General features: G+C 41.7%; 1 protein-coding gene across 1 annotated transcript in view; it reads right to left on the reverse strand.

Moving 5' to 3' along the window:
• ZCCHC4 (zinc finger CCHC-type containing 4) overlaps positions 1 to 26,599 on the reverse strand; it is a 110,242-nt gene that overhangs the window by 51,485 nt on the left and 32,158 nt on the right. The window contains exons 7-10 of the mRNA XM_053704082.1: positions 15,505 to 15,655; positions 14,475 to 14,572; positions 12,898 to 13,019; positions 6,169 to 6,244 (exon numbers count right to left, since the gene is read on the reverse strand). Of these exons, the coding sequence (XP_053560057.1) occupies positions 6,169 to 6,244; positions 12,898 to 13,019; positions 14,475 to 14,572; positions 15,505 to 15,655 (447 nt within the window). The remainder of the gene's footprint in view (positions 1 to 6,168; positions 6,245 to 12,897; positions 13,020 to 14,474; positions 14,573 to 15,504; positions 15,656 to 26,599) is intronic.

The raw sequence follows: 26,599 nt of genomic DNA on the forward strand, positions 1-26,599 counted from the left end.
AAAGCTTTAGGACACGGATGAAGGGAGGGAGCAAATCAGGTCACCTAAATGGAAGGCACCACGGCTTGCAAAACCTTTCTCCCAAAAATAGCCTCAGAAGAAGCAAAAGTATCAAACTTGTAAAATTTGGTAAAAGTGTGCAGTGAAGACCAAGTCGCTGCCCTACATATCTGATCAACAGAAGCCTCGTTCTTGAAGGCCCATGTGGAAGCCACAGCCCTAGTGGAATGAGCTGTGATTCTTTCGGGAGGCTGCCGTCCGGCAGTCTCGTAAGCCAATCTGATGATGCTTTTAATCCAAAAAGAGAGAGAGGTAGAAGTTGCTTTTTGCCCTCTCCTTTTACCGGAATAAACAACAAACAAGGAAGATGTTTGTCTAAAATCCTTTGTAGCATCTAAATAGAATTTTAGAGCGCGAACAACATCCAAATTGTGCAACAAACGTTCCTTCTTTGAAACTGGTTTCGGACACAGAGAAGGTACGATAATCTCCTGGTTAATGTTTTTATTAGAAACAACTTTTGGAAGAAAACCAGGTTTAGTACGTAAAACCACCTTATCTGCATGGAACACCAGATAAGGAGGAGAACACTGCAGAGCAGATAATTCTGAAACTCTTCTAGCAGAAGAAATTGCAACTAAAAACAAAACTTTCCAAGATAATATCTTAATATCAACGGAATGCAAGGGTTCAAACGGAACCCCCTGAAGAACTGAAAGAACTAAATTGAGACTCCAAGGAGGAGTCAAAGGTTTGTAAACAGGCTTAATTCTAACCAGAGCCTGAACAAAGGCTTGAACATCTGGCACAGCGGCCAGCTTTTTGTGAAGTAACACAGACAAGGCAGAAATCTGTCCCTTCAGGGAACTTGCAGATAGTCCTTTGTCCAATCCTTCTTGAAGGAAGGATAGAATCCTAGGAATCTTAACCTTGTCCCAAGGGAATCCTTTAGATTCACACCAACAGATATATTTTTTCCAAATTTTGTGGTAAATCTTTCTAGTTACAGGCTTTCTGGCCTGAACAAGAGTATCGATAACAGAATCTGAGAACCCTCGCTTCGATAAGATCAAGCGTTCAATCTCCAAGCAGTCAGCTGGAGTGAAACCAGATTCGGATGTTCGAACGGACCCTGAACAAGAAGGTCTCGTCTCAAAGGTAGCTTCCAAGGTGGAGCCGATGACATATTCACCAGATCTGCATACCAAGTCCTGCGTGGCCACGCAGGAGCTATCAAGATCACCGACGCCCTCTCCTGATTGATCCTGGCTACCAGCCTGGGGATGAGAGGAAACGGCGGGAACACATAAGCTAGTTTGAAGGTCCAAGGTGCTACTAGTGCATCCACTAGAGCCGCCTTGGGATCCCTGGATCTGGACCCGTAGCAAGGAACTTTGAAGTTCTGACGAGAGGCCATCAGATCCATGTCTGGAATGCCCCACAGCTGAGTGACTTGGGCAAAGATTTCCGGATGGAGTTCCCACTCCCCCGGATGCAATGTCTGACGACTCAGAAAATCCGCTTCCCAATTTTCCACTCCTGGGATGTGGATAGCAGACAGGTGGCAGGAGTGAGACTCCGCCCATAGAATGATTTTGGTCACTTCTTCCATCGCCAGGGAACTCCTTGTTCCCCCCTGATGGTTGATGTACGCAACAGTTGTCATGTTGTCTGATTGAAACCGTATGAACTTGGCCCTCGCTAGCTGAGGCCAAGCCTTGAGAGCATTGAATATCGCTCTCAGTTCCAGAATATTTATCGGTAACAGAGATTCTTCCCGAGACCAAAGACCCTGAGCTTTCAGGGATCCCCAGACCGCGCCCCAGCCCATCAGACTGGCGTCGGTCGTGACAATGACCCACTCTGGTCTGCGGAATGTCATCCCTCGTGACAGGTTGTCCAGGGACAGCCACCAACGGAGTGAGTCTCTGGTCCTCTGATTTACTTGTATCTTCGGAGACAAGTCTGTATAGTCCCCCATTCCACTGACTGAGCATGCACAGTTGTAATGGTCTTAGATGAATGCGCGCAAAAGGAACTATGTCCATTGCCGCTACCATCAACCCGATCACTTCCATGCACTGAGCTATGGAAGGAAGAGGAACGGAATGAAGTATCCGACAAGAGTCTAGAAGCTTTGTTTTTCTGGCCTCTGTCAGAAAAATCCTCATTTCTAAGGAGTCTATTATTGTTCCCAAGAAGGGAACCCTTGTTGACGGAGATAGAGAACTCTTTTCCACGTTCACTTTCCATCCGTGAGATCTGAGAAAGGCCAGGACAATGTCCGTGTGAGCCTTTGCTTGAGGAAGGGACGACGCTTGAATTAGAATGTCGTCCAAGTAAGGTACTACAGCAATGCCCCTTGGTCTTAGCACAGCTAGAAGGGACCCTAGTACCTTTGTGAAAATCCTTGGAGCAGTGGCTAATCCGAAAGGAAGCGCCACGAACTGGTAATGTTTGTCCAGGAATGCGAACCTCAGGAACCGATGATGTTCCTTGTGGATAGGAATATGTAGATACACATCCTTTAAATCCACCGTGGTCATGAATTGACCTTCCTGGATGGAAGGAAGAATAGTTCGAATGGTTTCCATCTTGAACGATGGAACCTTGAGAAACTTGTTTAAGATCTTGAGATCTAAGATTGGTCTGAACGTTCCCTCTTTTTTGGGAACTATGAACAGATTGGAGTAGAACCCTATCCCTTGTTCTCTTAATGGAACAGGATGAATCACTCCCATTTTTAACAGGTCTTCTACACAATGTAAGAATGCCTGTCTTTTTATATGGTCTGAAGACAACTGAGACCTGTGGAACCTCCCCCTTGGGGGAAGTCCCTTGAATTCCAGAAGATAACCTTGGGAGACTATTTCTAGCGCCCAAGGATCCAGAACATCTCTTGCCCAAGCCTGAGCGAAGAGAGAGAGTCTGCCCCCCACCAGATCCGGTCCCGGATCGGGGGCCAACATTTCATGCTGTCTTGGTAGCAGTGGCAGGTTTCTTGGCCTGCTTACCCTTGTTCCAGCCTTGCATTGGTCTCCAAGCTGGCTTGGCTTGAGAAGTATTACCCTCTTGCTTAGAGGACGTAGCACTTTGGGCTGGTCCGTTTCTACGAAAGGGACGAAAATTAGGTTTATTTTTTGCCTTGAAAGGCCGATCCTGAGGAAGGGCGTGGCCCTTACCCCCAGTGATATCAGAGATAATCTCTTTCAAGTCAGGGCCAAACAGCGTTTTCCCCTTGAAAGGAATGTTAAGTAGCTTGTTCTTGGAAGACGCATCAGCCGACCAAGATTTCAACCAAAGCGCTCTGCGCGCCACAATAGCAAACCCAGAATTCTTAGCCGCTAACCTAGCCAATTGCAAAGTGGCGTCTAGGGTGAAAGAATTAGCCAATTTGAGAGCATTGATTCTGTCCATAATCTCCTCATAAGGAGGAGAATCACTATCGACCGCCTTTATCAGCTCATCGAACCAGAAACATGCGGCTGTAGCGACAGGGACAATGCATGAAATTGGTTGTAGAAGGAAACCCTGCTGAACAAACATCTTTTTAAGCAAACCTTCTAATTTTTTATCCATAGGATCTTTGAAAGCACAACTATCCTCTATGGGTATAGTGGTGCGTTTGTTTAAAGTGGAAACCGCTCCCTCGACCTTGGGGACTGTCTGCCATAAGTCCTTTCTGGGGTCGACCATAGGAAACAATTTTTTAAATATGGGGGGAGGGACGAAAGGAATACCGGGCCTTTCCCATTCTTTATTAACAATGTCCGCCACCCGCTTGGGTATAGGAAAAGCTTCTGGGAGCCCCGGCACCTCTAGGAACTTGTCCATTTTACATAGTTTCTCTGGGATGACCAACTTGTCACAATCATCCAGAGTGGATAATACCTCCTTAAGCAGAATGCGGAGATGTTCCAACTTAAATTTAAATGCAATCACATCAGGTTCAGCTTGTTGAGAAATGTTCCCTGAATCAGTAATTTCTCCCTCAGACAAAACCTCCCTGGCCCCATCAGACTGGGTTGGGGGCCCTTCAGAAATATTGTTATCAGCGTCGTCATGTTCTTCAGTATCTAAAACAGAGCAGTCGCGCTTACGCTGATAAGGGTTCATTTTGGCTAAAATGTTTTTGACAGAATTATCCATTACAGCCGTTAATTGTTGCATAGTAAGGAGTATTGGCGCGCTAGATGTACTAGGGGCCTCCTGAGTGGGCAAGACTCGTGTAGACGAAGGAGGGAATGATGCAGTACCATGCTTACTCCCCTCACTTGAGGAATCATCTTGGGCATCATTGTCATTATCACATAAATCACATTTATTTAAATGAATAGGAATTCTGGCTTCCCCACATTCAGAACACAGTCTATCTGGTAGTTCAGACATGTTAAACAGGCATAAACTTGATAACAAAGTACAAAAAACGTTTTAAAATAAAACCGTTACTGTCACTTTAAATTTTAAACTGAACACACTTTATTACTGCAATTGCGAAAAAACATGAAGGAATTGTTCAAAATTCACCAAATTTTCACCACAGTGTCTTAAAGCCTTAAAAGTATTGCACACCAAATTTGGAAGCTTTAACCCTTAAAATAACGGAACCGGAGCCGTTTTGAACTTTAACCCCTTTACAGTCCCTGGTATCTGCTTTGCTGAGACCCAACCAAGCCCCAAGGGGAATACGATACCAAATGACGCCTTCAGAAAGTCTTTTCTAAGTATCAGAGCTCCTCTCACATGCGACTGCATGCCATGCCTCTCAAAAACAAGTGCGCAACACCGGCGCGAAAATGAGGCTCTGCCTATGCTTTGGGAAAGCCCCTAAAGAATAAGGTGTCTAAAACAGTGCCTGCCGATATTATTATATCAAAATACCCAGATAAAATGATTCCTCAAGGCTAAATATGTGTTAATAATGAATCGATTTAGCCCAGAAAAAGTCCACAGTCTTAATAAGCCCTTTTTGAAGCCCTTATTTACGATCGTAATAAACATGGCTTACCGGATCCCATAGGGAAAATGACAGCTTCCAGCATTACATCGTCTTGTTAGAATGTGTCATACCTCAAGCAGCAAAAGTCTGCACACTGTTCCCCCAACTGAAGTTAATTGCTCTCAACAGTCCTGTGTGGAACAGCCATGGATTTTAGTGACGGTTGCTAAAATCATTTTCCTCATACAAACAGAAATCTTCATCTCTTTTCTGTTTCTGAGTAAATAGTACATACCAGCACTATTTTAAAATAACAAACTCTTGATTGAATAATAAAAACTACAGTTAAACACTAAAAAACTCTAAGCCATCTCCGTGGAGATGTTGCCTGTACAACGGCAAAGAGAATGACTGGGGTAGGCGGAGCCTAGGAGGGATCATGTGACCAGCTTTGCTGGGCTCTTTGCCATTTCCTGTTGGGGAAGAGAATATCCCACAAGTAAGGATGACGCCGTGGACCGGACACACCTATGTTGGAGAAAATGCAAGTAAAAAAACGTTTTTCTACATTAAACTTAGTTTGATGATGGTACAGTCTGTTGTGTGATTTTGTTTTTCTTCATTAAACTTAGATTGATGATGATACAGTCTGTGTTTGTGTGATAATTTCATTAGGTGCGGTTTAGCAAATGTTTTTGTTTATTAAACTTAGTTTGATGATGATACAATCTACAGTATATTTTTAGTTTTATAATGCTGTTTACCATTTAAAGTCTTCATTTTAAAGCTTTAAAAATAATGTATTAGGTGTTACTTATGACAATTTTGAGAGGGGCCTGGAACCTAACTCCCTCACTTCCCATTGACTTACATTATAAACTAGGTTTCAATTTACAACCATTCCTTCTGGAACCTAACCCCGGCGTAAACTGAGGGCTACCTGTATATCAATATAACAATGTTGCATTTGTTAAACAAATGTAAATAAAATAAACTTTTAGGGGTACAATTAAATTATTAGGTTGGTCACTAATATATAGTTGCAGATTATACAGATAAATATTCCTACAAGTTTGAACTATACTGGATTTAATTAATTAGCATCATATACAAAACAGTTTGACTGAAATTTTATTTATTGAAAACTAATGCAGAAAATTGATCAGGACTACCACTAATAGTAATAATAATAATTTTAAAAATTATATAACAGTAAAAAAAATCCTTACTTTCGAAGTGCAGGAATTGCAGATTGCACAGTGCTTATTTTCTGAAGATACAAATCGCTTACAATCTGAGCAAAACCTAAAGTAATGATAGTAATAAACATAATTGCAACATTATATATTTTCAGTTTATCACATATATAATTTTACGTAAAATAGAATTAAAAGGGACATTCCGGTCAAAATGTAAATGCACTTAGATGAATTACATTTTCGAATAAAAATATATTTGCAATGTACATGTAATGGCAAAAGTGTTTCTAGTAAAAGTTATCACTGTTTTAGTGTTTAAATTTTTCTCTGCACGTGAAGCATAGCTAGAAATTCTCAGTGCACCATCAGTGGGGCTTGTATCATGTCAGCAATTTAGAAATTGAGTCATTACCAGATGGTACAAGCACCTTAGGTTCTCTGACCAAGGGCTGTGCTTAAAATACTGGTGCATGGTGCATACTTAAATACACTTTTGAAACAGCTATAGCTATTATTAGGAGCATTTTTGCTAATACATGTTTATTGCAAAAATGCTTTTATTCAAAACAAATGCATCCATGTGGATTCCAAATTTGGCTGGAATATCCCCTTAACTTTTTATATGGTTACCCTGTTTTGGCACTGTCAATCTTTAATCACAATGTATGTGAAAAAAAAATAAAAAAATAATATATATATATATATATATACATACACATATTTACAATGTTTTTACTAGTCAAGGGTTAAAAGTCACTAGCGCACAGGGAAAAAGAAAATTTATGCTTACCTGACAAATTTTTTTATTTTTAGACACGATGAGTCCACGGGTTTCATCCCTACTTGTGGCATTACGCCTCCTGGTCAGCAGGAGGCGGCAAAGAGCACCACAGCAGAGCTGTATAAATATAGCTCCTCCCTTCCCTCCCACTCCAGTCATTCGACCGAAGTTAGGAAGAGCAAGGAAAAGCCAAGTTGCAGAGGTGTCTGAAGTTTACAAAAAATAATAACAACCTGTCTTGCAAGAACAGGGCGGGCCGTGGACTCATCGTGTCTAAAAAGAAACAAATTTATCAGGTAAGCATAAATTTTCTTTTCTTTTTAAAGACATGATGAGTCCACGGATTTAATCCCTACTTGTGGGATACAATGCCAAAGCTATAGTACACGGATGAAACGGGAGGGACAAGACAGGGAACCTAAACGGAAGGCACCACTACCTGAAGAACCTTTCTCCCAAAAACAGCCTCAGCCGAGGCAAAGGTATCAAATTTGTAAAATTTAGAAAAAGTGTGAAGAGAGGACCAAGTTGCAGCCTTGCAAAGCTGTTCAACAGAAGCATCATTTTTGAATGCCCATGAGGAAGCAACAGCCCTAGTGGAATGAGCCATAATTCTTTCAGGAGGCCAGCAGTCTCATATGCAAAATGGATGGTACTCTTCAGCCAAAAAGAAAGAGAGGTAGCCGTAGCTTTCTGACCCCTATGTTTCCCTGAAAAAACAAAGAAGATTGACGAAAGTCCTTAGTCGCCTGCAAGTAGAACTTTAGAGCACGGACTACATCCAAATTATGTAGCAGGCGTTCCTTCTGAGGAGGAGGATTAGGACACAAGGACGGAACAACAATTTCCTGATTAATGTTCTTGTCTGAAACAACTTTAGGAAGAAAACTAGGTTTAGTATGTAACACCATCTTATCAGCATGGAAAATAAGGTAAGGAGAATAATATTGTAATGCCGAAAGCTCCGATACTCTTCGAGCAGAAGAAATAGCAACCAGAAATAAAACTTTCCAAGATAACAACTTAATATCTATGGAATGCATAGGTTCAAACGGAACCCCTTGTAGAACTTTAAGAACTAAATTCAAACTCCAAGGAGGAGCAATTGGTCTAAATACAGGCCTGATTCTAGTCAGAGCCTGACAAAAAGATTGTACATCCGGAACAGCTGCCAATCGCTTATGTAACAAAATAGATAAGGCAGAGATCTGTCCCTTCAGAGAACTTGCAGATAACCTCTTCTCCAATCCTTCTTGGAGAAAAGATAAAATCCTAGGAATCCTGACCCTACTCCATGAGTAGCCCTTGGATTCACACCAATAAAGATATTTGCGCCATATTTTATGATAAATTTTCCTAGTAACAGGCTTACTTGCCTGAATTAAAGTATCAATGACCGAATCAGAAAAACCTCGCCTAGATAAAATTAAGCGTCCAATCTCCAAGCAGTCAGCTGCAGAGAAACGAGATTCGGGTGATGGAAGGGACCCTGAATGAGAAGGTCTCTCCTCAATGGAAGCTTCCACGGTGGCTAAGATGACATGTCCACCTTATCGGCATACCAAATCTTGCGAGGCCACGCAGGGGCAATGAGGATCACCGACGCCCTCTCCTGTTTGATTCGAGCAATCACCCGGGGAAGGAGAGCAAACGGAGGGAATACATAAGCTAGGCTGAAAGACCAAGGCATCTATCAGCTCGGCCTGAGGATCCCTGGACCCGTCTCGGAAGCATGGCATTCTGACGAGACGCCATAAAGTCCAACTCCGGCCGACCCCATCTGAGAATCAGGTTTGAGAATATTTCCGGGTGGAGTTCCCACTCTCCCGGATGAAAAGTGTGCCTGCTCAGAAAATCTGCCTCCCAGTTTTCCACCCCTGGGATGTAGATCGCCGACAGATGGCAAGAGTGAATCTCCGCCCACTGAATTATTTTGGCCACTTCGGTCATTGCTAAGGAACTCCTTGTTCCACCCTGATGATTGATGTAGGCCACTGTTATATTGTCCGACTGGAATCTGATGAATTGGGCTGAGGCCAACTGAGGCCAGGCCCGAAGCGCATTGAATATCGCCCTCAACTCTAGAATGTTGATTGGAAGGAGAGACTCTGCTTGAGACCATGCTCCTTGAGCCCTTAAGGAGTTCCAGACTGCTCCCCAACCTAACAGGCTGGCATCCGTTGTTACAATCAACCATGAGGGTCTGCGAAAGCATGTCCCCTGGGATAGATGATCCGGCGACAAACACCATAGAAGAGAGTCCCTCGTCTCCTGATCTAGATTTATTCAAGGAGACAAATCTGTATAATCTCCATTTCACTGTCTGAGCATGCTCAGCTGCAGAGGCCTGAGATGAAAACGCACAAACGGTACGATGTCCATTGCCGCCACCATCAAGCCGATTACCTCCATGCACTGAAATGTCGGTATGGGACCTTGCTAGTTGATAGGATGACGCCTGGACCAGAATATCGTCCAGGTAAGGAGCCACCGCCAGTAAAGACCCCAGAACCTTTGTGAAAATTCTGGGCGCCGTGGCCAGACCGAAAGGGAGAGCTACAAACTGAAAATGTTTGTCCAGAAAGGCAAACCTCGGGGACTTGATGATCTCTGTGGATAGGAACATGAAGATATGCATCCTTGAGATCCACTGTTGTCATAAATTGACCCTCCTGGATTAATGGAAGAATGGTACAAATGGTTTCCATCTTGAAGGATGGAACTCTGAGAAACTTGTTTAGACTTTTGAGGTCTAAAATAGGGCTGACGGTTCCCTCTTTCTTGGGAACTAAAAACAGATTTGAATAAAACCATTGTCCCTGAATTGGAACGGGACAGATTACTCCCATGGAGGAGAGGTCTCCTACACAACGTAAGAACTCCTCTCTTTTTATCTGGTCTGCAGAAACCTTCCTCAGGGATACAAATTGGAGTTCAGAAATTCTTCTCCCAGAGACACTATTTCTATTGCCCAGGGATCCTGAACGTCTCGCATCCAAGCCTGGATGAAGAATGAAAGTCTGCCCCCTACTAGATCCGGTCCCGGATCGGGGGCCAGCCCTTCATGCTGACTTGGGAGCAGCAGCAGGCTTTTTGGATTGTTTACCCTTGTTTCAAGACTGGTTGGGTCTCCAGGTAGACTTGGTTTGTGAATAGTTCCCGTCCTGTTTAGAGGAAGAGGAAGGGGGATTCCCTTGAAATTTCGAAAGGAACAACCTCTCTGTTTTGATTTTTTATCCTGAGGGAGGAGATGACCCTTGCCTCCCGTGATGTCAGAAATAATTTCTTTCAAGTCAGGTCCAAACAGAGTCTTCCCTTGTAAGGAATAGCCAAAAGTTTAGACTTGGATGACACATCCGCAGACCAAGACTTCAGCCATAAGGCTCTGCGTTCTAAGATGGAGAACCCCGAACTCTTAGCCGCCAATTTAGTAATCTAAAAGGAAGCATCCGTAATAAGCGAATTAGCTAATTTAAGAGCTTTAATCCGATCCTGTATCTCTTCCAAAGAAGTCTCAGTCTTAAGAGACTCTTCCAGAGCATCAAACCAATAAGCAGCTGCACTGGTAACCATAACAATGAAGGCCCCCGGTTGTAATAGCAACCCCTGATCAACATAGATCTTCTTAAGGAGACCCTCCAACTTCTTATCCATAGGGTCCTTAAAAGCACAACTATCCTCAATAGGAATAGTAGTTCGTTTAGCTAGAGTAGAAATAGCACCCTCCACCTTAGGGACTGTCTGCCAAGAGTCCCTAATAGTGTCAGCTATAGGGTACATCTTCTTAAAAACAGGAGGAGGAGAGAAGGGAATACCTGGTCTTTCCCATTCCTTATCAATAATCTCTGAAGTTCTCTTGGGAACTGGAAAGACCTCAGAATAAGAAGGGACTTCTAGATATCTGTCCAACTTACTCAACTTCTCTGGAGGAACCACTATTGAATCACAGTCATCCAGAGTCACCAAAACCTCCCTCAATAATAAGCGGAGGTGTTCAAGCTTAAACCTGAAAGAAACCACTTCTGAATCCGTCAATGGTAAAGCACTTCCTGAATCAAGAAGTTCACCTTCGGATAGAATCTCCATACCCTCCAATTCAGAGCCCTGGGAGGGTACATCTGAAATCACCATCAAGGCATCAGAAGTTGCATCGACTACGTGGTTCTCCTTTTTGCATTTGCCTTGAAATACGGGAAAGGCAGATAATGCATCGGAAAGAGTAGATGACATAACTGCAGCTATGTCCTTTAAAGTAATCGCAGCAGAAACTGCAGAGGTACTTGGCTCCTCTTGAGCGGGCGTTAAGGGCTGTGACGCTTGGGGAGAAAGTTGCGGGAAACTCTGTATCTCATCAGTAGAACCCTGAGAAGCAACCGCTTTTATACATTTTCTATCAAAGAAAATTTGCTCTCTAAACTGTAACGCCCTCTCAATGCATGAGGGACAAAAAGTAACAGGAGGTTCCACATTGGCATTCAAACACATGGAACATGTAACATTCTGAAGATCTTCCATGATAAAAATAAGCAAAGCAAATTTTAGTCTTGGCTCCTTTAAATATATAATCTGTTAATTTTATGTCAGAAAAAATATGAGAACAGCCCTAATATAGATGCTGTCCGGTAAAATCTTCTGAAACAGAGAGAATACTGTGCCTTTAAAATGTAAAAACTAACAATTTTACTAAATGAAAGAAAATGCACCTCTTCGCCTCAACAGCTCTGCTGAGGCACCTACCTGCCCCCACGGTACACCGACCACTGCTAACCGTGCTTCAGAATGCCTAAGACCTGCTTTAACTTTCAACCATGCGGTCTTATCGAACCCTGAACTGCAATGAAGCTCCCTGTATGCTGGATGCCGGGACTCCGTAGCAAGGAAACAACCCGCGCGGCGCCTCTTCAAGCGCGCAAAAGTTAACCCCGCCCTTCATGGGCGGCAAAGGAAACCACTTTGATCTTCCAGCTAAACAATGTGAAAAACGAATCGCCGGTCAAAGATAAACTTCTAAAACAGCAATTCAAATGTAAATCCATTTACTGATAAAGTAAAAACACACAGCCCTACACCAGAGCCTTAAGTCTCAGAGCTCCGCTAATAACAGTCCCCAGCATCTCGCCCACAGCACCAACAAACAGGGCTATTCGTCACAGTAGGAGCCCTTATAAAAATTACAGTCCCTTGTCATGACTCTCGCCCACCGCACTTCTTTTTGTGAAAGTCGAGTGGTACAGCGTAATGAGGGGGGCCCCTGACAATAAAGGTCTCTTTCCCCACTATCAGATAGGTAATATATACAGCCGTCTCTGAGGTAATATATGTCCCAGAAAAATAAAGAGCTGCACATATCTCTATGCTGAGCGACAGCATGACCGATCCCACAGGATCAAGAGGTCTTCTCCCTCCTGCAGTTCTGTGGAGACATACAGGGCCTTAGTTAATATCTGCTAAGACCATCGTCTGAAGGGCAGCACTCAGTATGGGAGGCGCAGTGAGTTTTATCCCACCAGTTCCCATTGCTTTAAAGCCACCTGTAGCTCTACTCTAGAGGCTGACAAAAAAATACGGCTACACCCTATAATAAAATAGCACTCACTGGTACCATTTTAAAAATAACAAACACTTGATTGAAGAATCTAAACTAACACCTCACTTTACCTCTTTCTATCACTAACACAGGCAAAGAGAATGACTGGAGTGGGAGGGAAGGGAGGAGCTATATATACAGCTCTGCTGTGGTGCTCTTTGCCTCCTCCTACTGACCAGGAGGCGTAATCCCACAAGTAGGGATGAAATCCGTGGACTCATTGTGTCTTTAAAAAGAAAAGTTACTAGTCCACTTTCTGTATATACACATATATTTTGTATAGATATTTTCTCCTGATATCAAGCAATCATGGAAGTCCAGTTCATATGGCAAGACCTGTGATTAGATAGCATCAGTGCAGGATCTGAATATTTTCTATGCAAGATTATACCTGTATCCTTCATTTTCAGGAAGTAGGATTTTTTCCGGTGGAATATCAGTGAATATACGCACAGGTGACTGTTTTCGCCCAGCCTTCTTATGCTTATAAAGAGTATGGTTATCATAATCAACCTGAAATAGGTAACAAATAATAAATTATGGAGTAGGTATGAAATTCATATTTTTCTTCATAAATGTTCAATAAACTGATGAACCTTCATCAATATTTACTTTACCATATAAAGTTTTGGACATTTTCAAATGTATAGTTATATCCAGTAATTAAATTTGGCAAGTAAACCAATATGTGCATATATAAGATATCTAGGGTTCTAAGACTATGTTTCAAATATGGAGAGAGTTTTTATTACGTCTGATGGGATATTATTTAGAGAATATTTACTAAAGTTCCTAGAAATGTGTAATAAAATAAAAAAAATATGGAATAAAGGAAAATGAGAGAAAGAATTTCAAGTAAATTCTTACAATAGAGCTCTGGAATCGGTAAAGGTACTGAATTGTTTGAGATGTATTTTAAAAAGCCAGCTGATGGCACTGTCTCTTTAAGAATACATATGATGTATTTAGACATCTCAGTCTTGCATTGAAGAAGTTGTGGTTAAAAAGAAGGCATAAAGCATATTTTTTGGAGGAAGTTTCCAACAGTTAAGAACCAACTGAGATATTTTACTAAATATCTCTAAATATCCCACATCAGCTAAACTATGCATCGTCCGTAACTGTAAAAAAAAAAAAAATTCCTTAAAGGAACATGAAACCCAAACAATTTATTTCATGATCCGACAGGGCATGCAATTTTAAAAACATTTCTAATTTACTTCTATTATCGCATTTTCTTTGATCTTTTGTTGAAAAACAGGGACGTGAGCTCAGGATCGTGCACATATCTGGAGCAGTATATAGCAGCAGTTTTTCAAAAATGTTATCATTTGCAAAAGCACTAGGTGTCTCTTCAACAAAGGATAACATAGGAACAAAGCAAATTTGATAATGGAAGTATATTTGGAAACTTTGTAAAAATTGCATTCTCTGTCTGAATTGCATATTTTTGTGTGTTTCATATCCCTTTAACTTAGCAAATGCACAAAGGTGAATCATAGGAATAACCATTAGTGTTTTTGATAAAGAACAGACAAGAAAGTCATAAGTAAAACAGATAAGACAGATTAACAATGAAACGTATAAGTGCAAAGTCTGTATTTATTACTTTCTGTATTGCTGTCAGGTTATTCTCTGTGGGACAATCTTTATGCATATTTATTTTCTCTCATTCGCTCGTTTGATAAAATTGCATCTGTATATAGATATTTGTGTGTGTGTATTTTATGTCACATAATAAAATAATAAAAAAATGCTGGTAGACTATTTTATAAATGTGTGTCTAGTATTTTGCTGCATTTTTACTATTAGAACCAACAAATGTTTACTTAATTCCGTATATTACTTGCATTGCTTATATATAATAGGGAGCGAATATATACAAATGAAAAACGTATAAAGGATAATTAAAGGGGCAATTCTCTAATTCACACTACTTACAAATACCAGATATGATAAAAAGTATACCTGATAATCGAGCATGGAGAACTCAGGAAAGCACTGTACAATACGAGGCTCAAAGAAGTATGGAAAGATCCAAAACATGGGTAGTTCTTTCCCACTCTCTGAAGGCAACAAGAAAAGTATAGTCATTTGTTTTGCTATTCTCTAGTGAAAACACCAGAGATAGCTTAAAGGGGGATGGGAGTCAAAATTAAACAATCATGATTGAGTGTACAGTTAAAGAAAACTGTATTACAATTATAACATTTACATCTTTCTCTTAGTATCCTTTGTTGAAACAGATGATTTTTATAAGAGCATACTGAGGTATGCTCAGAGCACATGTGTCTTTAGCACTTTATAGCATTAGTGCCTTCAACAATGTTTGTAACAATGTTCTACATAGTGACCAATACACATGCAACACCCCTGAGCCAGTTTCTGTAGACATTTGATAATAAAAGCTAGAGAAGCCCTGCCGTTTAATGTATTTACAGAAGGTTTTTTTGGTTTATGGCCTATTTGACTTGAGCATCCTCATTTCCAATGAATGCTCTTATGTTCCTCTCTGCAACCAATGTGACAACTGTTTCTACAACACCAGACATCTTGTGACCACTTTTTATGCCACTGTCAGCAGCAAATGTATATCCTATTGATTTATCTTAACCCTTTACAGTGTTTTACTACGCAACTATAGCTTTCCATATTTTAAAGAAGATTTGACAAGGGAAAGTATTAAACATGCTATTTTTTGTGCAAGTGGGCTATGTAAGTATGAGTGTGTGTGTGGGTGCTACATCAGTGCTAAGAAAGCCAAACAACAATATTTATCATTTCTTGGCAGTGTCTATGTAACATGGAGAACCACAAACAATGATGGAAGGGTACATTTGTTCATCCAGGAGCCACGTTTTCAAAACATAATTGGCTTTATGTATCTCCCACAAACTATTAATCGTTCGCACATATTGTAGAACATGACTGCAAGAAGTCTCTTGAAATGACTGGTGAAATTAAGCTTTACATATTATGTTACAGTGAACAGTCATACCAGTGTTTGATGAAGTCTTCCACATTTCTCTTAATCTTTTAAAGCTGAATGCTAGTGGTTCTACTAAACCTCCAAAAGGTGGGTCAGTTACCAGGAGGACGCCTTCACCATCGTCTTTTTGAAGGAATTTCCGGCAAATATCTTGAGCCTCCTGCAATACATTTATTATACAACAAAACGTTTAAAGCACTCAGTTGTTTCCTATCTTGCTCCAATCTGTGGCTTCAGATGGACTTTGAATTGGTGTTATGTCATTGTTTGAGTTGATTAATAGCTCATATTTTCTATGTTTTATTTTTATAGGAAGAGAGAGAGCGAGCGAGAGAAAAAAAGAGAGAGAGAGAGAGAGAGAGAGAGAGAGCGAGCGAGCGAAAGAGCGAGTTTTAAAACAATATATCCCCTCCAAAAGAGTACGTTATGGCATTACATTTCTATAAACTGTGTGAGAATGTCACAGGATAAATTCACAATTTTAGGATTTATGAAGGGAAGGATGGTAAGATCTATCTGGATGTCCACTTCATCTAAGAATAAGTGAGAATATTGTCTAGGACCATGTTCATCCTTTATTAGGCTATGTGAACCATCTGTATGTTAATAACTATTACACCAGCATCCCACTCTTTAATATAGTATACTGCTGTGACACACTGGCCTATGGAGTAATAAGAAAAATAAGTTGCTACAACAAATAATCCCCAAAAGCTAAAGGCTGGGGAATCACTTTACAGAGTGAAGAACTTTTTGCCGTAAAGATTAGTGACCAAAAACAGAATTTATGTTTACCTGATAAATTTCTTTCTCCAACGGTGTGTCCGGTCCACGGCGTCATCCTTACTTGTGGGATATTCTCTTCCCCAACAGGAAATGGCAAAGAGCCCAGCAAAGCTGGTCACATGATCCCTCCTAGGCTCCGCCTACCCCAGTCATTCGACCGACGTTAAGGAGGAATATTTGCATAGGAGAAACCATATGGTACCGTGGTGACTGTAGTTAAAGAAAATAAATTATCAGACCTGATTAAAAAACCAGGGCGGGCCGTGGACCGGACACACCGTTGGAGAAAGAAATTTATCAGGTAAACATAAATTCTGTTTTCTCCAACATAGGTGTGTCCGGTCCACGGCGTCATCCTTACTTGTGGGAACCAATACCAAAGCTTTAGGACACAGATGAAGGGAGGGAGCAAATCAGGTCACCTAAATGGAAGGCACCACGGCTTGCAAAACCTTTCTCCCAAAAATAGCCTCAGAAGAAGCAAAAGTATCAAACTTGTAAAATTTGGTAAAAGTGTGCAGTGAAGACCAAGTCGCTGCCCTACATATCTGATCAACAGAAGCCTCGTTCTTGAAGGCCCATGTGGAAGCCACAGCCCTAGTGGAATGAGCTGTGATTCTTTCGGGAGGCTGCCGTCCGGCAGTCTCGTAAGCCAATCTGATGATGCTTTTAATCCAAAAAGAGAGAGAGGTAGAAGTTGCTTTTTGACCTCTCCTTTTACCTGAATAAACAACAAACAAGGAAGATGTTTGTCTAAAATCCTTTGTAGCATCTAAATAGAATTTTAGAGCGCGAACAACATCCAAATTGTGCAACAAACGTTCCTTCTTTGAAACTGGTTTTGGACACAGAGAAGGTACGATAATCTCCTGGTTAATGTTTTTGTTAGAAACAACTTTTGGAAGAAAACCAGGTTTAGTACGTAAAACCACCTTATCTGCATGGAACACCAGATAAGGAGGAGAACACTGCAGAGCAGATAATTCTGAGACTCTTCTAGCAGAAGAAATCGCAACTAAAAACAAAACTTTCCAAGATAATAACTTAATATCAACGGAATGTAAGGGTTCAAACGGAACCCCCTGAAGAACTGAAAGAACTAAATTGAGACTCCAAGGAGGAGTCAAAGGTTTGTAAACAGGCTTGATTCTAACCAGAGCCTGAACAAAGGCTTGAACATCTGGCACAGCTGCCAGCTTTTTGTGAAGTAATACCGACAAGGCAGAAATCTGTCCCTTCAGGGAACTAGCAGATAATCCTTTTTCCAATCCTTCTTGAAGGAAGGATAGAATCCTAGGAATCTTAACCTTGTCCCAAGGGAATCCTTTAGATTCACACCAACAGATATATTTTTTCCAAATTTTGTGGTAAATCTTTCTAGTTACAGGCTTTCTGGCCTGAACAAGAGTATCGATAACAGAATCTGAGAATCCTCGCTTCGATAAAATCAAGCGTTCAATCTCCAAGCAGTCAGCTGGAGTGAAACCAGATTCGGATGTTCGAACGGACCCTGAACAAGAAGGTCTCGTCTCAAAGGTAGCTTCCAAGGTGGAGCCGATGACATATTCACCAGATCTGCATACCAAGTCCTGCGTGGCCACGCAGGAGCTATCAAGATCACCGACGCCCTCTCCTGATTGATCCTGGCTACCAGCCTGGGGATGAGAGGAAATGGCGGGAACACATAAGCTAGTTTGAAGGTCCAAGGTGCTACTAGTGCATCCACTAGAGCCGCCTTGGGATCCCTGGATCTGGCCCCGTAGCAAGGAACTTTGAAGTTCTGACGAGAGGCCATCAGATCCATGTCTGGAATGCCCCACAGGTGAGTGACTTGGGCAAAGATTTCCGGATGGAGTTCCCACTCCCCCGGATGCAATGTCTGACGACTCAGAAAATCCGCTTCCCAATTTTCCACTCCTGGGATGTGGATAGCAGACAGGTGGCAGGAGTGAGACTCCGCCCATAGAATGATTTTGGTCACTTCTTCCATCGCTAGGGAACTCCTTGTTCCCCCCTGATGGTTGATGTACGCAACAGTTGTCATGTTGTCTGATTGAAACCGTATGAACTTGGTCCTCGCTAGCCGAGGCCAGGCCTTGAGAGCATTGAATATCGCTCTCAGTTCCAGAATATTTATCGGTAGAAGAGATTCTTCCCGAGACCAAAGACCCTGAGCTTTCAGGGATCCCCAGACCGCGCCCCAGCCCATCAGACTGGCGTCGGTCGTGACAATGACCCACTCTGGTCTGCGGAACGTCATCCCTTGAGACAGATTGTCCAGGGACAGCCACCAACGGAGTGAGTCTCTGGTCCTCTGATTTACTTGTATCTTCGGAGACAAGTCTGTATAGTCCCCATTCCACTGACTGAGCATGCACAGTTGTAATGGTCTTAGATGAATGCGCGCAAAAGGAACTATGTCCATCGCCGCTACCATCAACCCGATCACTTCCATGCACTGAGCTATGGAAGGAAGAGGAACGGAATGAAGTATCCGACAAGAGTCTAGAAGTTTTGTTTTTCTGGCCTCTGTAAGAAAGATCCTCATTTCTAAAGAGTCTATAATTGTTCCCAAGAAGGGAACCCTTGTTGACGGGGATAGAGAACTCTTTTCCACGTTCACTTTCCAGCCGTGAGATCTGAGAAAGGCCAGGACAATGTCCGTGTGAGCCTTTGCTTGAGGAAGGGACGACGCTTGAATCAGGATGTCGTCCAGGTAAGGTACTACTGCAATGCCCCTTGGTCTTAGCACCGCTAGAAGAGAGCCTAGTACCTTTGTGAAAATCCTTGGAGCAGTGGCTAATCCGAAAGGAAGCGCCACGAACTGGTAATGTTTGTCCAGGAATGCAAACCTTAGGAACCGATGATGTTCCTTGTGGATAGGAATATGTAGATACGCATCCTTTAAATCCACCGTGGTCATGAATTGACCCTCCTGGATGGAAGGAAGAATAGTTCGAATGGTTTCCATCTTGAAAGATGGAACCTTGAGAAACTTGTTTAAGATCTTGAGATCTAAGATTGGTCTGAACGTTCCCTCTTTTTTGGGAACTATGAACAGATTGGAGTAGAACCCCATCCCTTGTTCTCTTAGTGGAACAGGATGAATCACTCCCATTTTTAACAGGTCTTCTACACAATGTAAGAACGCCTGTCTTTTTATGTGGTCTGAAGACAACTGAGACCTGTGGAACCTCCCCCTTGGGGGAAGTCCCTTGAATTCCAGAAGATAACCCTGGGAGACTATTTCTAGCGCCCAAGGATCCAGAACATCTCTTGCCCAAGCCTGAGCGAAGAGAGAGAGTCTGCCCCCCACCAGATCCGGTCCCGGATCGGGGGCCAATATTTCATGCTGTCTTGGTAGCAGTGGCAGGCTTCTTGGCCTGCTTTCCCTTGTTCCAGCCTTGCATTGGTCTCCAAGCTGGCTTGGCTTGAGAAGTATTACCCTCTTGCTTAGAGGACGTAGCACTTTGGGCTGGTCCGTTTTTACGAAAGGGACGAAAATTAGGTCTATTTTTCGCCTTGAAAGGCCGATCCTGAGGAAGGGCGTGGCCCTTACCCCCAGTGATATCCGAGATAATCTCTTTCAAGTCAGGGCCAAACAGCGTTTTCCCCTTGAAAGGAATGTTTAGTAGCTTGTTCTTGGAAGACGCGTCAGCCGACCAAGATTTCAACCAAAGCGCTCTGCGCGCCACAATAGCAAACCCAGAATTCTTAGCCGCTAACCTAGCCAATTGCAAAGTGGCGTCTAGGGTGAAAGAATTAGCCAATTTGAGAGCATTGATTCTGTCCATAATCTCCTCATAAGGAGGAGAATCACTATCGAGTGCCTTTATCAGTTCATCAAACCAGAAACATGCGGCTGTAGTGACAGGGACAATGCATGAAATTGGTTGTAGAAGGTAACCCTGCTGAACAAACATCTTTTTAAGCAAACCTTCTAATTTTTTATCCATAGGATCTTTGAAAGCACAACTATCCTCTATGGGTATAGTGGTGCGTTTGTTTAAAGTAGAGACCGCTCCCTCGACCTTGGGGACTGTCTGCCAAAAGTCCTTTCTGGGGTCGACCATAGGAAACAATTTTTTAAATATGGGGGGAGGGACGAAAGGAATACCGGGCCTTTCCCATTCTTTATTAACAATGTCCGCCACCCGCTTGGGTATAGGAAAAGCTTCTGGGAGCTCCGGCACCTCTAGGAACTTGTCCATTTTACATAGTTTCTCTGGGATGACCAACTTTTCACAATCATCCAGAGTGGATAATACCTCCTTAAGCAGAATGCGGAGATGTTCCAACTTAAATTTAAATGCAATTACATCAGGTTCAGCCTGTTGAGAAATGTTCCCTGAATCAGTAATTTCTCCCTCAGACAAAACCTCCCTGGCCCCCTCAGATTGGGTTAGGGGCCCTTCAGAGATATTAATATCAGCGTCGTCATGCTCTTCAGTAACTAAAACAGAGCAGCCACGCTTACGCTGACAAGGGTTCATTTTGGCTAAAATGTTTTTGACAGAATTATCCATTACAGCCGTTAATTGTTGCATAGTAAGGAGTATTGGCGCGCTAGATGTACTAGGGGCCTCCTGAGTGGGCAAAACTCGTGTAGACGAAGGAGGGAATGATGCAGTACCATGCTTACTCCCCTCACTTGAGGAATCATCTTGGGCATCATTGTCATTGTCACATAAATCACATTTATTTAAATGAACAGGAATTCTGGCTTCCCCACATTCAGAACACAGTCTATCTGGTAGTTCAGACATGTTAAACAGGCATAAACTTGATAATAAAGTACAAAAAACGTTTTAAAATAAAACCGTTACTGTCACTTTAAATTTTAAACTGAACACACTTTATTACTGCAATTGCGAAAAAACATGAAGGAATTGTACAAAATTCACCAAATTTTCACCACAGTGTCTTAAAGCCTTAAAAGTATTGCACACCAAATTTGGAAGCTTTAACCCTTAAAATAACGGAACCGGAGCCGTTTTAACACTTTAACCCCTTTACAGTCCCTGGTATCTGCTTTGCTGAGACCCAACCAAACCCAAAGGGGAATACGATACCAAATGACGCCTTCAGAAAGTCTTTTCTAAGTATCAGAGCTCCTCTCACATGCGACTGCATGCCATGCCTCTCAAAAACAAGTGCGCCACACCGGCGCGAAAATGAGGCTCTGCTTATGCTTTGGGAAAGCCCCAGAGAAATAAGGTGTCTAATACAGTGCCTGCCGATATTATAATATCAATAAACCCAGATAAAATGATTCCTCAGGGCTAAATATGTTTTAAAACTGAATCGATTTAGCCCAGAAAAGTCTACAATCTTAATAAGCCCTTGTGAAGCCCTTATTTACCATCGTAATAAACATGGCTTACCGGATCCCATAGGGAAAAAATGACAGCTTCCAGCATTACATCGTCTTGTTAGAATGTGTCATACCTCAAGCAGCAAGAGACTGCACACTGTTCCCCCAACTGAAGTTAATTGCTCTCAACAGTCCTGTGTGGAACAGCCATGGATTTTAGTTACGGTGCTAAAATCATTTTCCTCATACAAACAGAAATCTTCATCTCTTTTCTGTTTCTGAGTAAATAGTACATACCAGCACTATTTTAAAATAACAAACTCTTGATTGAATAATAAAAACTACAGTTAAACACTAAAAAACTCTAAGCCATCTCCGTGGAGATGTTGCCTGTACAACGGCAAAGAGAATGACTGGGGTAGGCGGAGCCTAGGAGGGATCATGTGACCAGCTTTGCTGGGCTCTTTGCCATTTCCTGTTGGGGAAGAGAATATCCCACAAGTAAGGATGACGCCGTGGACCGGACACACCTATGTTGGAGAAAAAACACATAATTTATGTAAGAACTTACCTGATAAATTCATTTCTTTCATATTGGCAAGAGTCCATGAGCTAGTGACGTATGGGATATAAAATCCTACCAGGAGGGGCAAAGTTTCCCAAACCTCAAAAAGCCTATAAATACACCCCTCACGACACCCACAATTCAGTTTAACAAATACCTAAGTAGTGGGGTGATAAAGAAAGGAGTAAAAAGCATCAACAAAGGAATTTGGAAATAATTGTGCTTTGTACAAAAAAAATCATAACCACCATAAAAAAGGGTGGGCCTCATTGACTCTTGCCAATATGAAAGAAATGAATTTATCAATTAAGTTCTTACATAAATTATGTTTTCTTTCATGTAATTGGCAAGAGTCCATGAGCTAGTGACGTATGGGATAGCAATACCCAAGATGTGGAACTCCACACAAGAGTCACTAGAGAGGGAGGGATAAAATAAAAACAGCCATTTCCCGCTGAAAAAATTAAATCCACAACCAAAAAAAAAATAATTTTTTTCTCATAAATGAAAGAAAAAAAACTTAAAACATAAGCAGAAGAATCAAACAAACAGCTGCCTGAAGAACTTTTCTACCAAAAACTGCTTGCGAAGAAGCAAATACATCAAAACGGTAGAATTTAGTAAATGTATGCAAAGAAGACCAAGTTGCTGCTTTTCAAATCTGATCAACTGAAGCTTCATTCTTAAAGCCCACGAAGTAGAGACTGATCTAGTAGAATGAGCTGTAACTCTCTGAGGCGGGGCTTGACCCAACTCCTAATAAGCTTGATGAATCAAGAGCTTTAACCAAGATGCCAACGAAACGGCAGAAGCCTTCTGACCTTTCCTAGAACCAGAAAAGATAACAAATAGACTAGAAGTCTTCCTGAAATCTTTAGTAGCATCAACATAATATTTCAAAGCTCTTACCACATCCAAAGAATGTAAGGATCTCTCCAAATAATTTTTAGGATTAGGACACAAAGAAGGGACAACAATTTCTCTATTAATGTTGTTAGAATTCACAACCTTAGGTAAGAATTTAAATGAAGTGCGCAAAACTGCCTTATCCTTGTGAAAAATCAGAAAAAGAGATTCACAAGAAAGAGCAGATAATTCAGAAACTCTTCTAGTAGAAGAGATGGCCAAAAGGAACAACACTTTCCAAGAAAGTAGTTTAATGTCCAAAGAATGCATAGGCTCAAACAGAGGAGCCTGTAAAGCCTTCAAAACCAAATTAAGACTCCAAGGAGGAGAAATTGATTTAATGACAGGCTTGATACGGACCAAAGCCTGTACAAAACAGTGAATATCAGGAAGCTTAGCAATCTTTCTGTGAAATAAAACAGAAAGAGCAGAGATTTGTCCCTTCAAGGAACTTGCAGACAAACCCTTATCCAAACCATCCTGAAGAAACTGTAAAATTCTAGGAATTCTAAAAGAATGCCAAGAGAATTTATAAGAAGAACACCATGAAATGTAAGTCTTCCAAACTCGATAATAAATTTTCCTAGAAACAGATTTACGAGCCTGTAACATAGTATTAATCACTGAGTCAGAGAAACCTCTATGACTAAGCACTAGGCGTTCACTTTCCATACCTTCAAATTGAATGATTTGAGATCCTGATGGAAAAACAGACCTTGAGATAGAAGGTCTAGCCTTAATGGAAAAGGCCAAGGTTGGCAACTGGACATTCGAACAAGATCCGCATACCAAAACCTGTGAGGCCATGCTTTAGCAACTAGTAACACAAACAATTGTTCTATGATGATTTTGGAGATCACTCTTGGAAGAAGAACTAAAGGCGGGAAAATATAAGCAGGTTGGTAACACCAAGGAACTGTCAACGCATCCACTGCTTCCGCCTGAGGATCCCAGGACCTGGACAGGTACCTGGGAAGTTTCTTGTTTAGATGAGAAGCCATCAGATCTATTTCTGGAAGACCCCACATCTGAACAATCTGAGAAAACACATCCAGATGGAGGGACCCCTCCCCCGGATGTAAAGTCTGACGGCTGAGATAATCCGCTTCCCAATTGTCTATACCTGGGATATGAACCGCAGAAATTAGACAGGAGCTGGATTTCGCCCAAGCAAGTATCTGAGGTACTTCTTTCATAACTTGGGGACTGTGAGTCCCACCCTGATGATTGACATATGCCCCAGTTGTGATATTGTCTGTCTGAAAACAAATGAACGGTTCTCTCTTCAACAGAGGCCAAACCTGAAGAGCCCTGAAAATCGCACGGAGTTCCAAAATATTGATTGGTAATCTCGCCTCTTGAGATTTCCAAACCCCTTATGCTGTCAGAGATCCCCAGACAGCTCCCCAACCTGAAAGACTTGCATCTGTTGTGATTACAGTCCAGGTTGGACGAACAAAAGAGGCCCCTAGAACTATACGATGGTGATCTAACCACCAAGTCAGAGATAGTCGAACATTGGGATTTAAGGATATTAATTGTGATATCTTTGTATAATCAGTGCACCACTGGTTCAGCATAGAATCCAAAAGACTGCAAAGGCGCACAGACCAACTCCGGTAAGATAAAAACTTCAATGCTTTATTAATCCATGTAAAAACAAGCCATAGATCCTCCGGTCAAATAAAAACACAATATAGCAATTCAGGTGTGTGAAATGGAGCTCCTCGCATACGCGTTTCGTGCGTCTGCGCACTTGATCACTGCATAGATTCTCTATGGGGTTAAGGTCAGGCGAGTTTGCTGGCCAATCAAGCACAGTAATCCCACGGTCATTGAACCAGGTTTTGGTGCTTTTGGCAGTGTGGGCAGGTGCCAAGTCCTGCTGGAAAATGAAGTCAGCATCCCCATAGAGCTTGTCTGCGGAAGGAAGCATGAAGTACTCCAAAATCTCCTGGTAGATGGCTGCGTTGACCCTGGACTTAATGAAGCACATTGGACCAACACCAGCAGATGACATGGCTCCTCAAATCAACACAGACTGTGGAAACTTCACACTGGACATCAAGCATCTTGTAGTGTGTGCCTATCCATTCTTCCTCCATACTCTGTGTCCTTGGTTTCCAAATGAGATGCAAAATTTCCTCTCATCAGAAAAGAGGACTTTGGACCACTGAGCAACAGACCAGGTCTGTTTTTCTTTAGCCCAGGTAAGACGCTTCTGACATTGTTTGTTGTTCAGGAGTGGCTTGACAAGAGGAATACGACATTTGAAGCCCATGTCCGGGATCCGTCTGTGTGTGGTGGCTCTTGATGCACTGACTCCAGCCTCAGTCCACTCCTTGCCTTTTCCTGACAATCCTCTCCAGGCTGCGGTCATCCCTGCTGCTTGTGCACCTTTTTCTTCCACACGTTTCCCTTCCACATAACTTTCTATTAATGTGCTTTGATACAGCACTTTGGGAACATCCAACTTCTTTTGCAATTACCTTTTGAGGCTTTCCCTCCTTATGGAGGGTGTCAATGATGGTTTTCTGCACAACTGTCAGGTTAGCAGTCTTTCCCATGATTGTGATTCCTACTGAACCAGACCATTTAAACCCTTTGCAGGTGTTATGGCTTAATTAGCTGATTAGAGTGGGACACTTTGAGCCTAGAATATTGCACCTTTTCACAATATTCTAATTTTCTGAGATTGTGGATTTGGGGTTTTCATGAGCTGTAAGCCATAATCATCACAATTATGACAAATCACGGGTTGAACTATATTGCTTTGCATGTAATGACTATCTCATATATTAGTTTCACCTTTTAAGTTGCATTAGTGAAATAAATTAACTTTTGCACGATATTCTAATTTTTCGAGTTTCACCTGTATAAATAGGCTTTCCTTAGATAGGATTCAAGTTTCCTATCTAAAGGATCTTTAAAGGAAGTACTATCTTCCATAGGAATAGTAGTACGTTTAGCAAGAGTAGAAATAGCCCCATCAACTTTGGGGGATCTTTTCCAAAAACTCCAATCTAACTGCTGGCAAAGGATACGATTTTTTAAACCTTGAAGAAGTAATAAAAGTACCACCAGGCCTATTCCATTCCTTAGAAATCATATCAGAAATAGCATCAGGAACTGGAAAAACCTCTGGAGTAACCACAGGAGGTTTATAAACAGAATTTAAACGTCTACTAGTTTTAACATCAAGAGAACTAGTTTCCTCAATATCTAATGTAATCAACACTTCTTTTAACAAAGAACAAATATACTCCATTTTAAATAAGTAGATTTGTCAGTGTCAATATCTGAGGAAGGATCTTCTGAATCAGACAGATCCTCGTCAGAGGAGGATAATTCAGTATGTTGTCGGTCATTTGAAATTTCATCAACTTTATGAGAAGTTTTAAAAGACCTTTATGTTTATTAGAAGGCGTGATGGCAGACAAAGCCTTCTGAATTGCATCAGCAATAAAATCTTTTAAATTCACAGGTATATCTTGTACATTAGATGTTGAAGGAACAACAGGCAATGTACTATT

This window comes from Bombina bombina, chromosome 2 (genome assembly GCF_027579735.1).
Source record: "Bombina bombina isolate aBomBom1 chromosome 2, aBomBom1.pri, whole genome shotgun sequence".
In the NCBI taxonomy this organism is placed as follows: domain Eukaryota; kingdom Metazoa; phylum Chordata; class Amphibia; order Anura; family Bombinatoridae; genus Bombina; species Bombina bombina.